General features: G+C 40.8%; 1 protein-coding gene across 1 annotated transcript in view; it reads right to left on the bottom strand.

Annotated features, from left to right (window-relative positions):
- Positions 1–16,023: 16,023 nt before the first annotated feature.
- SLC24A2 (solute carrier family 24 member 2) overlaps positions 16,024–16,700 on the bottom strand; it is a 103,592-nt gene continuing 102,915 nt past the window's right edge. Inside the window, exon 9 of the mRNA XM_005420860.2 lies at positions 16,024–16,400. Coding sequence (XP_005420917.1) covers positions 16,151–16,400 — 250 coding nt within the window. The 3' untranslated portion in view covers positions 16,024–16,150. The remainder of the gene's footprint in view (positions 16,401–16,700) is intronic.

Below are 16,700 nucleotides of genomic sequence, written 5' to 3'. Positions count from 1 at the left end.
AATTTGAACTTCTGTACTGTCTCCCTAGCCCTTTTGTTCATGAAGAAGTACTGCACAAATTATACCCATCTGAGTGTAGTTTTAATCTTTTGTTGGCTCTAATGGATTTATCTTGCTTTTAGTTCTTATGCAATCTCTGAATGCAACAGTCCAGCAAGTAAGACACGAAGTCACTCTTTTAGGCTCACTCTTCATGCATCTACTCCATCTCCCACTGTGAAGTCCATGGGGATTTTGCTATGACTGATGGCAAGGCGAGTCCTGTAGACACTGTTCGGACTGTGAAATAAGCTGGCTTGTTTAACTCAGGCTGCACTGCAAAATTAAGGGAATGTAGACTCCAGTAGGAGTAATGCAGATCAGTTTAAAGGAACAAAGAACTGTAGACCTGACAGAAACAAGACAAGAGACCATGTCATGAAGAAAACTCTTTCGCTTTTGTATTCTCTCCCTGACCTATTTGCAAGAAGATGATCATCACTCAGGCAGCACAGCTGTACTGTCTGTGGCTTTGATCTGAGGGCTTTAGAGTGCTCTGTCATTGAAGTCTCCTGCCTCCTGAACTTTCCCTATTTGTCCTTCTGACAAAGGCACTGTAGGTAAAGTGAATAGATTGTTCTTTGCAGCTGCTCAGGGAGCATTTTCCCCTCCTTTCTGTTAATCCTGTGATTCCCAGTATTGCCCTTGACCCAAATAACATCCTACAGTTAGGAGAACTCACAGCAGTTCTTCAGCTTCCAGGACTGAGCACTGATTATACACAGCAGAAATACCTTCCTTCAGACAGTCATTGTCAATTACAAAAATGTACTATGTATTGCTTCTGGTAGGTGTCTCAGGAAGGAGAGATCATCATTCCTCATGGGTTCTCAGTCACACTGCTGTGGACAACAATCTGAAATGCATGTTAGAGCTTGCGGTATCAGATCAAAGAAAAGTCAGTAGCAGAAATGCTATCAGTCAAGATGTCACAAAAGCTGGGAAAACCAGAAACTCTCCAACAACATCTTTTCAGTGTTAGAGAATCAAGGTATTACCTTATTCTGGCCAGGATGTGCAACTGAAATCATTCCATGCTTCTTTACCAGACTTTTCACATACCTATACTGACAAAACCCAAAGAAATTCTCAAAAATTCATCTTAAATTACAGTTCTTAGTATTCAGTCTCCTACTGGCTATTGATCCCTTCGCCTCCAATGCTGACTTGGTCCTCACTCTTTGGTTCTCTTATTGTTATGAACAAAATTCTGCCTTATTTTTTTTAGAAAAAGGTTATAAAACCAGGCAGACCAGTGTTGCTGTTGCAGTACTACCTGTTTGTTTTGATAATCACAAGTCGTTAGAGTAATGGTTCTTTTTGTATCAGTAAAGGCCCTGGCTAGGGCTAAGTTAATGTCTCTTCTCCCCAGACAGTGAAGGGAGGGGACCTCCCCAGACAGTGAGGGGAAAGAACGAGACGTGGTGGGGGGGGGGGGGCATCAGATATGCAAAATAACTTCGAGACCAGCATGCCATGGGAAGTGTCAAACTTACCAAAAAGACCCCAAAAACAACGAGCCAATGCAGAATTAAGAAATTAGAGTGAAGCCTGGACGTGAGGAACAGAATGCTGAGCCTGCAGAGATGCTGAAAAACCTTTGTTGCCCCTCACCCTGACTATAGAAATCATCTTAAACCAAGACCCGGAGCTGGGAGGTAGTAGGAAGTGGCAATCGGGGTTGCGTCCAAAGGCTCCTGTGAGGACTGGATCACCGCCTCTGCCCCTGGTGGACAAAGCTGCGCATATTCTCCTCCTCCGAGATGACGGAGGCTGTACTGCAGACCCGTTGGGCTTCCCAGTCGTGTTTATTTCTGCCCTGTGCATCTTCTGACTACTCCCTATCCACAGATCTTAAACTCTCAGGCCTCTCCCTGAAAACAGAGTCTTTAGTAGAGAAACTTCAATTCCCCTGCCCCTGGGCAAAGGAGAACAAACCCTTTACTAAAGTTACATTAAAAAATATTAAAAGTCATATAATTTCCGACAGAGTCACCTACCTCAAACCTGTTTTGGCAGAGGAAGCTTTGCTGTTTGCCATATGTTGCCCTGAAAAATGAAATATATAGTGGTTTCCAGCAGCATTTGATTTTTATGGTTGAAAAACACTATCAGCCTAATAAAAACATGATTGTTCTGCTAGATTTTCATCCTCGTTGCTGGGGTGTAAGGGCAGAAAGATGTCAACAGGGCCTGTTAATGCAAGGGATCCAAGTGTTTCTCTCCTGTAGACTTCTGTATCTCTTCCTGTCATAGTCCACAGACAGCAGATACCTTATGCCAGAATAGGGTTTTATTTAAAGCAAATATTCACTGACATAAAGATGAGAATCTCTAGAAGATTACTTTAAATAGAACAAAACAAGAGATTAACCATTTCATAAGCCAGAGGAAGATAAGGAGCTGCAACCTCAGGAACTCACTGTGTCACTGTCCACATGTCAAAGAATAGGCAGGCAAGACTGGTTACACCAGGAAAACATTTACTACAGCAATCTGATTAAGGTAATGCAAAAGAAGTGTGTGGAAAATCACACTATGAAAAGCCAGTCCATAAAGGAGACAGAGGAGTCCTGCAACTTTATTTGTATAAAAGGAGAGCACCCATCCACTGGGGCAGGTGAGTACTGTGGGATTTCCCTCTCTCTAGCTTTCAGAGGATGCAGCCTCCCTTTGTCCTCAACTCTCAGCCACATGTTGCCCCCTACCACATATTCTCCCCTTGAAGATGTAATTTTCCTCCAATGTTTAAAAATTCAGGCTGTCTGGTTTCTGCAATAGACTTTGTGCCGACCCATTTGTCTATTAGCCTAAGTTCAGGAGTCAAACTATTCAGGTTCTGTAACAAACTTGTGGGGCTTGAGGGTCATAGAGACATTAAGATCCATTTCAAAGACATTAACACCCATTTCTCCTGAAGACCCTCACCCATCAAATTGTTTGTATAAAGAGATTAGCACCAATCCTTCCTATTAGAAACAGGGCATCAACCGAATGCCTGAAAATGGCTGCGTAAGATATTTTCCAGCAGTGCATGTGAAACAAGTTGTCAGACATCCTGTAACTCCAACATCTGGTTCATGAGAGACAGGAACAGGGGAGGGGGTAAATTAAAGGGACGTTGTTACATGAGGACAAGTCTTACTCGAAGTGAAGGACACTAAGTACAATAAAGGCCAGATATATTTTTAATAATTCTTTTGTAATTCTGGTGGAAACAAACATACATTTGCACTATTTCCAATATTCTAAATAGCTGTATGCCTGGAATTGTTTTGTTTGCAATTTTGTATTAAAAAAACCTTACGTTATTCCACAGCAGATACTGTTGGAAATTATACAATTAAAAAAAAATTACTGTAACTTTAGGAAAGGGTTTGTTTTCCTTTGCCCAGGGGCAGGGCAATTGAAGTTTCTCTGCAAAAGACTCTGTTCTCAGGGAGAGGCCTGATGAGTTTAAGATTTGTGGATAGGGAGATGCACAGGACAGAAATGAACATTAACGAATATTACCCCAGACATCACCCCTTGATGAGACACCTTGTCTGGGGAAAGATTGATAAGAGAACCAAAGAGTGAGGACCAAGTCAACATTGGAGGTGAAGGGATCAATAGCCAATAGGAAGCTGAATACTAAGAACTGTAATTTAAGACATATGTATGAGAATTTCTTTGGGTTTTGTCAGTATAGGTATGTGAAAAGTCTGGTAAAGAAGCATGGAATGATTTCAGTTGCACATCCTGGCCAGAATAAGGTAATACCTTGATTCTCTAACACTGAAAAGATGTTGTTGGAGAGTTTCCAGTTTTGGTGACAATATCTCCATATTAGCATGCAAAGCCGAACTTCCAAGCAAGAAATTCATGCCCAGATATTGTCTCCCAATTCTACAGAAAGGCCAGCTTAAATACACTCACTTGATTTCACCTAGTTACGGTTAGACTGCTTTTTCTGGTGCCAAAGAAAGGTGTTATCTTCTCAGACTAAATCTGTACCCAATAAATGAGAAATTGAGGAAGATGTGTAGTTTAGGATAGAAAAAAATTACTTTTCCTATATTAATTTGACTTTCCGGGTTTTTATTTCTTTCAAATTATCTGCATATTAACTTACATTAAAACTAGACAGTGCTGTAGAAGAAAGAGAGAGGTTCATTGAACCTACTTCCTTTGCAGCTTCTAGCTCTGTGTAGCTTGACAAGCTTCTCAAAGACATCAGGTTTTTACTCTGCTGGTGACTCATTGTTCAGAACTCAGATCAAAATCAGCAAGGCCTTCAGATGCAACCAGTCTAGACAAGTTGTTCCCTGCAGCCTGCTGGCAGGCTGCATGTTGCACAGTGGGTTTGTGTAGCTCGGAATGTTGAGCAGATGTGTGCCTTCACCCAGAGCCCTCCTGGAGGTGCAGAGACCTTCACCATCCCTTCCCCAGGAAATGGTGGGATGATGGGATTCATTCCATTAGTTGGCATGGCAACCAGAACACATGGTGAAGAGAAGGGAATCTATTGAATCAGTCTAGAAGGAAAATACAATCCACAGCTCTTCAGAGGCGATTGGTGGGGCTGAGGAAATTCACCCCATGTGAGAGTTAAGTGGGAAGATATTGCCTACATCGGTCCCTACAACAAAAGGGAAAGTTCCATCCAAGCCCAGCTGCTCTTTTTCGTATCTTGGGCTAGTGCAGGAGCCTAGAGAAACCTAGAGATTTGTTTAGGTACCAGCCCTGTCTTGGGAAATGTAATAACGATTTACTGCACTCTTTTATGATCTCTATCACTGCCCTTATTCTTTAACATTGAAATCAGCCCAGAGAAGGATGCTTTTGTTGCAATGAAGGCCAGCAGGGGTTTTGACTGGAGAACAGCTGCTGTAATGCTAAATATATATTTGGAACAAGGACATGATGAGATGTACTGCCCTGCTTAATGTCCTTGCCTGGCTGTGCCTTGCTCTCTTCCTGCATTAAGGGTTTTATTATATCTTCTTGTCAGCAGAGATAATTGCCTGCAAATGTCCGCAAGCACACCTGCTACCAGACACTTTGCTATTAAGGTAATTCCAAGAAAATGAAAACTTCAGCAACCATGCCAGCACAAGTTATTAATCCAGATAAGCCACCTTTCATGCACTGAGGACATGACCTGTTTGTGTTTCAGTCCATCTACTTCCCCTGACATTCTACGAGACTAATGTTTCTCTGGGAGATCACTGTGCTCACCTCTTCCTGATTTTGTGTCAGACCTGGTGACTAAGAGATTTTTTTTTTCCCTTTTCCAGATGTGTCCATTCGCAAGGCATGCATATTGGGGTTGTTACTTTAGCAGCTCTAGACAAGTTGGTACAGGTGCCAAAGTACCTTCACGTCAGTAAACCTCTTTCTGTAGGGCAGGAATGGTAGAGCTCACCAGGGCAGGTGAGGCAGTGGGTGCACATACTTGGCATCACCTTTCTGTTGTCACCCAGACTTTACACAAACCCACTGTGAAACAACTGAGGGTGCCCTTATTGTAAATGATCAAATCGGTAGCCAAATTTATAAGAAAATTTAACAATGATTTATTAGATCATTAACAAAAGTAGAATTTTGGAAAAAAAGATCACCACAGCCAAGACAGCGTCAACCCCGGGTGTCGGCGCTGGGTGAACCTGGATCAGACTGACAAAGTGTCAGAGTCTCCCCGGTGGTTCACCCCGACTGCTTCACTATGCCGCTAGCTTAGATACAGTTTATTCGAGCCTGTATTCGCATGTAGCAGCGTGGCCCCGGTGCTTGAGTAGGGTAGATGCAATCTTGCCAGGTGCAGGTCCTCCTGAGTGGCTTAGGCATTCCAAGGAAGCTCGCAATCATGGCCCGGGAAGGTTTCAGTCATACGTTAACAGGCTTGATATTGTCTGGGAACTAACTGAATAAACATAAGACTCTGCTCCCAGCCAGGGTGGTCAGAGAAATACCTTAGATTTTGCAATATTTTATACATATATAGCATGAATTATCTCTACCATATACTACACCCTGCTTCTGCCAGTTGCTCTCTGGTCCTTCCACAGTGTCTGGTGGTGCCTGCAGAGCTGACCTTGCCACTCTATGTTTAGCTGCCAAGTGATACCACAGACAGCTAGAAGTGGTGTCAGCTGTGGTGCCAGCTGGGAAAAACTGGCCTTGCCTGGCCTGAGACCTTCTCACTCTGAGCATCACCTGCCTCCACTTGCTGGGGCACCATTTGTGGCCGGAATTCTTTTGGATGCTGAATAGTGTGAGGAACAGAGAGGACAGGAGTGTAGAGGGAGGCAGAGCAGTAGAAACAGGCCTGAGCACAGGAAAGATTTGGCTTCAGCATGCTTGTCCCGGCTCTTCTCAGAATGACACCCTGGCATGTTTTAAATAGGTTTTTAGCAGGACAGGTGGTGGGGAAAATCTGTCCAGGAAATTTCATTTTGGAAAAATTGCATATTAACAATCATGAATATTTATCAATTTCTGTTTCCAGTCAGTCTCTGGTAAAATCTTTGCTGAAAGTTATTCTTTTGAGTGGAAAGTAAAGTGAATTTTAGGGAATAATTTTTCAAAAATTCATTATATAATATAACAGAAAATGCGTTTACTAATACTTTTGACTGAGGCACAAATGCTGGATCCTATAGCACATTAGCCTGGAACAAGCTAATTTTTCCAGCACTCAAACTGATTTTTCTTCGGCAGTCTTGTGTTTTGTGAACTTCAGTGAAACTCTTTAGAGATAGTTTTGGCCAGCAGTATGTCCTAGTTCCAGAGGATCAGACTATAATCTCTTAGTCTTGAAAATCCAGCTACCAAATTGGCAGGAGTTGGTCACAACTGTGAGAGGCAAATTCCGACCATCACTATGGCATGGTATCAAGGTAGGCAGGCAAGCAGGTGGGCAGTACAGTGCAAGAGCAGGTCCAGATCTTCACAGGGAATTAGACAACTTGGGAGTGGTTTCCCTTTTCCCTCATCTAGTTGGTAACAAAGAATAGGAAATAAGTGGGGCTGAGGACTGGGCAGTGGGAGCATTTTTTTCACTAAACCATTCACAGAGTCACTGAATTTGGTTGGAAGGCATCACCGCTGGGCTCATCGAGTCCAACCTCCCTGCTTACACAGTTTCTCCTAGAGGATGCTACTCAGGATTGTACTCCTTCATTTTACAGCAAAATTAAACTGGGCTGCGGAGAGCCAAGAGGGAAAACCATCTGTTACATGTCTCTTTAGACATAAATTGTAATGGAATTGTATGTCAGTTTTTCTCATAGTCTTCCCACCTGCCCTCTGGATCACAGTGTCAGTTCAAGGTCCAATGGAGTGGCCTATTTTCCCATGCCAGACAGTGCCCACCCTCCCATCCACCTCCTCCTCTGCCCCCTCTACCCCAGGCAGCAAGCCCAGACCCACTCTTTGCTCTGACACAGCCCCACTACAGGAAATCCTCCAACACAGCAGAGCCAGCACATGCTGTTTCACATTTTTAGCAGCAGTTATTGGAAGGTTGTAGCTGAGGGCCAGTATTTGCTCATCATTGCTGGTGGACAGGCAAAAAGTGATTGCAAGCAACCCAAGGGTTTGTGGGACACCTCTTCATTTGAAGTTTCATTCATTGTAAAACTGTTGTTCAAACATCCTATTTGGAGTGCTTTAAACTTACAGGATGCTGGTAACTTCTCTGACTATCCTCATATTTAGCTAACAAGAAATGGTTCGGTTTGGGTTTGATGCCTCAGAAGCAATACTGTAGCTTTACAACTAATTGCTAGTACTTCATAATCCTGCCAAAAAACACCCCGTTGTCCATAAAATAAATGTGTTGTTCAAACCGTGATGTGAAAATTTGCATAAATAAGAGATGAAGGGATGAACATCTCTTCAGGGCTAAAATCTGTACTCTTTGCAAGTTTCTGCACAAATATTTATTTCTCTGAGGTATGTGTTGACAGAAAAGGAATTCTTTGTTTTAAAGGGAAATTCTGAAGTGTTTCCAGGGAAGGAAAGTTTGAATTCAGTTTTAACAGGCACATTGCTTTTCTCCTTGTCAATTAACACTCCAAATGCAACTACTTGTAAGGGAAAAAAGTAATAGTAAATGGTTTTTTCAGCACTACAGGTAAGGCAGTGAAGTACTTGCTTGTGGACACATAGTAAGGCAACTTGCCTTCATTCCCCCAGGCAGGATTGCAGTGGAGCATCAAGGCCTGCTGTGGCACTGAAGGATTTAAAATCCTCCGTTCTACAAAAGTCACTGCAGTTGAGAAAGGGATCAAATGTTAGCAAGCAGTAGGGTAAGAAAACACACACCCATAGAGCAAAGCTGTGAACCCCTCTGTATATATGTATGCATGTTCACTCCTCAGAAAAAGACTAAATGTCTTTTTACAAACTCTCCATCTCCAATGTAAATTTTGAAACATCCTACATGTACTTCCGTGACTCGGAGCCAATTTGAGTTTTTTTAGGATGTGTTTGACCTTGTTGTTTTTTGTTGCTCGGCAGGCATGGATGTCTCAGGACAATCATCATTCTCAACTCCTAAGCTATTTGCAAATTTCTTTTGTTTTCAATCTAAAATTTTAAGGCTCTAGTAAGGTTAAAGATGAATGAAAAACCGCTCTCCTGAGCTCACACCTTTAGCGTTGGCATGATGCCTCACAAAATCCACCTTAATTCATTGTGGGGAGGATGACTTCCTGGGTTACTATAGGAGAAATATTAAGTAATAATGTCCATGTGCAATGTTTTGTAACTTGTGAAGATGGAAATTTTGGTTGATTATGAGAAAATACTAGTATTGTTGACTTTCTTTTACTGTAATTTATTGAAGATCATTCTTTTATTTAAATGCATAATTCACCGAAGGACAGACTAAAAAAAAACAAACAAAAAAACCAGAACAAAAAGCCTAGCTGGCAGGGACAATAGACTGTGCAACCTGGAGATTAAACAAGGTGTCAAAGTAAAGAATAGAACTCAAAACATCTTGTGATTGAATGCATCAGTAAAGAAATGTAAGGGAACTTGATCCTGAACAGAACGACAGGACTCCAGACATACACAGCTCCAGGTAGTTTGGATTCACATTGAGCAGTAAATGAAAAATCCTTGTCTAACAAAATTTTAAGCTCACTGAAAGACAAGCAATTTCCTTACTCTGTGTATATACAGAAGGTAGCACTGGGACACGGCAAGAGGCAAGCAGCACGGCTTGAACACCAGTAATGATGAGCAGCACTGCAGATCATCACTGAACATGCAGAAAGTAGTTAAAATACTATTTTCAGTGCAACAGCAAACCCAAGACCCAAGACAAAAGATGCTGAGCAAATTGACACACTCTTCATTCTTTTTATTAGTATTTATTGTTATTGTTATTCACACTTAGACAACTCAGTTACATTAAGTGATTTATATGAAGAACTCTGTATTAATATGATAAGGTGAGAAAGTGTACACGCCACAGTGAAACATTCTGTAGATAGTGAAGTAGAACCTTGATAGAAGGGATTATTTCCAAGAGCCTATATACAAATAAAGGTAACTTTCATACTATATACAAACTTATATTCACAGAGCATATACTGATTCAGAGATACAAGAATATAATCTAGTGAATAATGATCCATACACTTAAACACATGAGAAAAATTGGAATTTTCAGGGGGTTGCCTGGACTTGCAAAATAAAAAATACATGGAAATGTACTTTTACTTTTAAAGTTTGAAATGAGTAAAGATGGGGGACTTCAGATTTTTCTTACAATAGGCTGAAAATTATGGATGATAAGGGTATGAAAACTACAAAGTGAAACAAACATGCTAGAAACACTTTATTACAAAAATAGCCTCTGATTGTCAGTTATAACACACTATTTTAACATCACAATACCATGTCCTGATCTTGCCATTTTAAGTGACAGAAATAATTTTAATTCATGTAAGTCAATTCCCCAGAGTCAGGATTGCAAAACTAAAACTGCAACAGAGATCTTGATAATGGAAATGAACACAAAACCAAGTGAAATCCTTTGGCTTTACTTAATTCTGATGAGGGATTAAAATAAATTATTTATTTCTATTGGATAACCTGACCCTGAAAACTTTTTGAAAAACTGACAGCAGCAACTCATCTCTTATAAACTTACTAAAACATAAGGAGCTTCCTTTACTGTGATCTCAGTGGGAGAAAATATCAAAGAAGCAGAATGATTTAATTGCTTTATTGGGCCTGACTCTGCAAGCATTTTATTCCTTCTCCTGGGGTGAACAAGGGTAGCAGGATTGAGTCTCTACTGCAAAGGTAGTGTGCAGCATTTTTTACAGGCCCACAGGAAAACTCAAGAGGATGAGGAGCAAACTCCCCCGACTTACTCACAGCATCACTAAGGCGAAACCAGATCCTGCTTTACTGTACATTTATTTGTCAGTATTTGACATTATACCTTAAACAGAGACATGGAATTGATTCTTCACTTTAAAATTATTGATCCCCTTACTTAGAAACCCCATACTAGTCTTCTGGGTTCTTTATGGCTTCTTTTTGCATTAAGACAACTATGTGACATAAAATAAAAATAAAAACAAAACAGTAAAGTGCACAATCTTTAAAAATGTGTACAAATTTCATTGTTGGGATTGGTTTTGTGTTTCATGAGTGGAGAATTTACAATAAATCTACATGAATGTACAGTTCATTTACCAATCTTGAATTACTCATTCTTGTCCTGGGCTGTTTCACTTATGGCTCATGTAGGAACGATATGGCCAATTATGTGCCTGGTCTACCCACACTCCAAGGCATTACATGGCTTCTAGGCTGGGGCTGACCTGTGTCTGGCTGGCTGGAGCATGGGCTCAGTGCCATGCTAATGTGACAACATGACTTCTGGAGCAGACATGGCTGGCATCCGGTCAGGCAGGAGCACAGGCAGGGGAAGGCTCAAACTACCTGCACGCATCCAGGCAGACAAGTCCTGGGATGCTGCATACTGACACCCAGCAATGCACTGCTGACCTACAGGATGGCCTGTCTGAGCCACAGGGCTCTGAGCCACATGTGACTGCTGTGTTTGATGGGTGCACTGAACTGCAGAACTTCAGTTTGGAAGTGACTCAACAGTTCCAATGGAAATGACAGACATCTCAATACCAATATTCCTGTAACTGAGGGCAACAGACCCAGAAGGATAATTTTAACATCAACCAGGAATGAAACCCATGGTTTTGGAGGATTGGAGCAGGATTCTTCTCCACACTGTTGCAAACTATCCCATTTGATAATCTCAAATTCACTTTCTGCAAGTATTTTTGTTCAATTTAACTTTCCAGGAATAGCAGAAAAAAAGAGAATCGCCTGCTCAACCTATGCCTCAGTTGTGTCATTGTTATTTACAAGAGGTAAAATTGTTTCCAAGAACACAAGTGAATGTAATTTATCTCTTTGTACATAGCTCCCAGGACAATTAGGTTTGTTATGTAACTGCATTTATGAAACACAGGAACTTAAGATAAAAGTCTCTATCTTGTCCAGGTTAATGGCAGAATTCTTCTGTATTTCATTGGGCCAGTTCTTAGAGAAGGGATTATTTCCTTGTAATAAATAAAGAAAACCATCTGATACAGACTCATACTTGACTCAGAACATAAGTTATATGGACCACAAGATGCTATTTAAGGAATTACTGCTGAAAGAATAATAATTAAAAAACATTGAATATCCCCTTTTTTTTTGCAAAATATGTAATGAAGTAAAAGACAACCAGAGAAATAATCCCTTAAAAAACACCCAAACATTAATAATATTTCTAAGCATCTATTTTTTCACTGTACTTGGATTAACTACATGTTTAACTTACCACTTTGTGGACCTTCATATCCACACACAACAGTACCATGAGTGACAGTGACCATAAACTACTTCAGAGTAGTGTATGTTGAAAATAGATGGTAGGTTCATTGCCATTACAAACAAATGACACCTAGATAAGGTTGCTTGTCACCCACTGTGCTTTATGCTTCATGAAGTTTATGCAGTCAGCCACATCAACTGGATACATAAGCAGAAGCATACAGACACAAGAGCCTGTCTGCACTATAAGAAAGCACTAGCTTTCAGTAAAATAGTTAATTTAAAATACATAGAGCTTCGCTGAAAGATTTTTCCATGTCTACATGTAGTTCTTAAGGAGAGAATCTTCACACCACACTTTTAATCACACTTCTATAGCTTTTACCAAGTTGTGACCAGGGTGGCTTATGCAGGGGGAAAACAGAATAGTTGTAAGACTCAAGTGGTATTTTGTACCAATGGGGCCCATTCTCATATTTAATTCCAATGAAGTTAGTGCAGAAGACCTTTAAAACTGGCTACAATCTGAACCATGATCCTATTCAAATGCTACCAGAAATCCCTTCCAAAAATTGTGTTCAACACTGATTCCATTCAGAGATGATGGTGCCACAGAGGGTTAGTTTTTTTAATCTGAAGTTGCATTCTTATCTTACTTCTATGTTTCCAAGCTGGTGTCCTGAAAGTGCTAAGCTAGAACAGGATCTTTATCAATGCCAATTTTTCTCTTAATTATTCATTTATACTTCATAAGGATTATGCAGATAGCAATAGTGATTGAGTTAGTGAGCACAGGCATACAGGCAGGTGGAAAAGGCTTCAAAACCAATCAGCTCACTATAGAATTTGGGCAGTGTGAAGGACCAGATCCCTAGTGAAGTTATACAGAACTTTGGCTGAACAAAATAGAACTTTGATTTTTAGGTATGTTTGATTTCTAGGTGTGCAGTGTTGAGAAGAGTTCGTGATCCTACACTGAAATAATTATGAACAATGAGAAACACTTTATGCTGGGAAATTTGTTGAAATTGTAAAACAGGAACGTTGCAACAAGTGTGTGTGTTTCTGGCAGCATTGAGTCTGGACAACTCACTGACACGCAGTCACTGGGTTGGAGCAGCTTTTGACTGTTTTCTCAGCATTCTAGTTTAAGATTGAATTCCTTCTGTACAGTTTAAGATTGAATTCCTTCTGTACCTAAGCTTCTCCCCGCATCCCACTCCTCTTTACTAGCCAGCAGAGCTGTTGTCTTGTAATCAAAGAGCACATCAGCATCCAAGTATCCACAGTTTACCCCAGCAGTAGAAAGGTGCCTTGGCAAGTATAAACATTGTTCACAGAACGCATCACACAATTGAAATCTGTCCTATTACCTCTGGATCTGAGGTTCCACTGGCACACTTATTCAACCATTTGAAAAATGATCTGCCCAAGAGATACAAGGCAGTGGGAGCCATGAGGTGTCTTATTCTGGAGAAGTTGTTTGCAATACCTTCTTAGATAAAGATGTGATAGGGACAAACTGACAGAGGAAAGAAATGAGACACATTTTAAGACAGTATAGAAATTCCTTTACAGGATATCAGTCCTTAATGGTGTACATAAATGTCTTCCTATAAGCTGTTGATGCCAGTTACCCTCTACTCCCTACCTGCCCTCAGTGGGGCAGCAGTCTCTGCTGCTGATGCCCTGAGTGCACCAGAGAGCTCTTAGAGCTCTAAAGGTCAGGTAGGAGTTTTCTGTTTCCAGGGTGGGAGCTGTTACACCATGATGGTATGAAGTTAAAAAAAAAAAAAAGAAAAGAAAAAAGAAAAAAAAGAAGTGTACTAAATAGAGATTGGATTCTGGTCTGGTTTCTTGATTTGAAATGTCAGATCAGTGAAGTCTGGGCATTGCAGTATTTTGTAAGTGCCCACATACACAGACCTTCCTTTGGATCACCCCTATGTATGATTCTGCTTACTTGGGAAAGGATTACCTGTTTTGAGCACTGTCATCAGAAACAAAAGCATTTGGTGACTCCTCTGGAATAGATTGTACTGCGGAGTCAGCTCTGTATTTTGGGACACGGGATTTTTGGTTGAGGTCAGAATTTGGGTCACAAATCGCTTTAGGCTGCTGTTTTGTCAGCAGAGGGCACCACAGGTATGCATATCCGCCCACCTTTCCATGGCGTACACCCCTAGGAACAAGTGTTAGAGATGGGCAGCACTATCGTTAAGACAGGTAACGATTCTGCATCAGTGAAGGATCTTGAATACAAAGACAAGTTTTTGCTGTCAATGTGAGAAGCTTGCTCTAAAAAGCACTAAGAAGTAAGAGATGTTGCTTGTTGTATGGTTAAGATCAAATACTGATTCTGCATGTAGCTAGGACTTAGGACAATATATGAGTAGCAGACATTGCAACTCCTAGTATCCTTCCTTTATTTCATTAACATCTCACTTTTTTCTTCATGATATCACATAATATTAATATTCCTAATATGAATATTAATGTACTGATTTCTCTACCATTGTTTTCTGTCAAGTCCTTATTTTCTAATCATACACTGTTACATAAAAACACATATAACAGGAAAACAGTAAAGGACAAAGGGGATGAGTGAGAAACGAACAGTGTGGAGCAGAGAAAAACAGCAGAGAAAGAAAGAGAAAGACAAAATGTGCTGAGACTTCTGTTACACAGATGTGAGAATGGCATTGCCATTGTGAGCACAATACACATATAAAACAATGATGAAACAGGTCACAGAAATGCACTGAAACTTCATGAACTCTTAATTGCACAAAAGACTTGAACAAACAAATGATGATTATCTGAAATAATTTCTTAACCTTCATTCCAGTCCTCTCATTTTTAAAAAAATCAGCCAAACTACAGAAAGTTAGTTGCTTTCTCCCTTCTTGGTTTTTTCTGCTCTAGGTTTGGACCTTCTCATTCTCTCAGTATCTCAGAAAAAGGATGTTGCATTTTCACTCCTCCCTTTCTTTAGACATGTACACCTCCAGCAATACTGAAGAATTTTCATGTAAGTTTCCTGCAGCTCCACTGTATTTAAATTATGTTTCTCCTACCTAGTTTCAAGATTTATAACAGCAAATGTGAACTTACCCAGCTTTATACAACAGCTGGAGATCTCTTCCAGCAATAACTATATGTAGCTGTGAAGGTCCTTACACTCCAAGTAATAGTGAAAGCCTATACAGTATATATTCACTTAGCAATTAGGCTGCCACTTTATAACTACTTCTATTTTCTTTATGAAATACTATGCATAAGCAAATTAGCCTTTTTATTCTGGCATGAAAAGGCAAACTCATAACAGCATCTGAAAGCCATTGGTACTGTTGATATTGCTGCATTAGAAAAAATGGTGTGTTCACATAGCTGTATGATGTCACTGCATGCTGCGTTGCTATTAGAGAAGAAAGATTATCCCCATTCTGGTCTTTGCATGAGAATGCAATGAAAATCTGCACCAGTTACAAAATGGTCAGGCATCATGGCTCCTTCAGTGCCAGAGTTTCTGGAACCTGAAGAGTTTTGCAAGATGTAAAAAACCACCATTAACATCCTGCTGATTGCCTATATGGACCTGTGATGCAGATGATCAAAACACTGATGAATTCCCTGGCTTAGCTGAAATCACATCCCATAAATCCACTTACGTGAAGAGACATACAAGCCCTTCCCTGTTTGTGACTCATCGCTTGGTGTATGCTTTCCACTCAAGAGTTTCAGCAGGTTATCGGAAAAATCCTGTACCAGGGTGTGTGGGGGGTGGTGCCTCCACAAAGTTAATATTAGCATTCCCCTTGGAAGAGGAGAGCTTTAGGAACTGAGCACACAGTGTGTCTGTGTATCCTACTACAGAGAAAGAGAAGTCTGCGGGTAGGTACCGTAGGCAGAGGAGAAGCAGTAACCTTCACTGCTGCCGTGAGCGCGGTGCGTGTCCAGTGCTGAGCAGCAAGGATGTTGTGCAGCAGAGGAACCCGTGGTGCTCCCAGACTCAGCCCTTCAGGCGTTACTGCACTGTCCTGCAGCAGCCATTCTTCAGCTCTGAGACTGACCCTTTGTGTCCTTTTCTTTCTTTCATTCTTTTGAAATCTGCTGCAATTTTCCACTGTGTTTTTTTCTCGCTGTTTTGTTTTGACATATGTATCTTTTCTTTAATAAATATATATGTTTTGGTTTTTCTTTTTCTTTTTTTTTTTCTCTGTTGAGAAAAAAATAACTTTCCACTCTCCACTTTCCACTAGATGGAGACAGGACACTGGATCACTTTGTCCTCCAGAAGGACACTGACAATCAGGAACACAAAATAAAGCCCAAACATGAGGAAACCCAGGATTTTATTCATCCTCCACTTGCAGGAAGCAATGGAGAGGATGACGAAGAGCAGCATGATGAAGAGGAGGACAATTGCACAGAACAGACCATTGCTGCTGACTGTCACCGGGGCAAAGCCATTAACCACAGCATACAGGAGCCATGGAAGAGGAAGGCTGTTAAGAAACAGAAAAATTAATTTAAAACATCGCAGAAGTCCAGAAGGGAGCACTAGAAAGTTTCTGGTGACAAATCAAAACACAGCCAAAGGCTTCCTGCATAAAGTGAGGCAGGAAGAGGTTCAACTCTTCTAATAATTGCATAAATATAAATTGTAAGCTTTCTCATGGTTCTTGGAGAGGAAACACGGGATTTTTTGCCCCCCACTCTTCCACCAGTTATAGTAGTGAATTATATTTCCCTTAGCTGGCAAATCACCTGGCATCCTGTCTGTGAAGAGGAAAACCCCTTTCATT

The sequence above is a fragment of the Geospiza fortis genome, unplaced genomic scaffold (assembly GCF_000277835.1).
Source record: "Geospiza fortis unplaced genomic scaffold, GeoFor_1.0 scaffold12, whole genome shotgun sequence".
Classification (NCBI taxonomy): Eukaryota; Metazoa; Chordata; class Aves; order Passeriformes; family Thraupidae; genus Geospiza; species Geospiza fortis.
The sequence above is the reverse complement of the archived record's forward strand: the minus strand, read 5'-3'. Positions and strand labels throughout refer to the sequence as shown.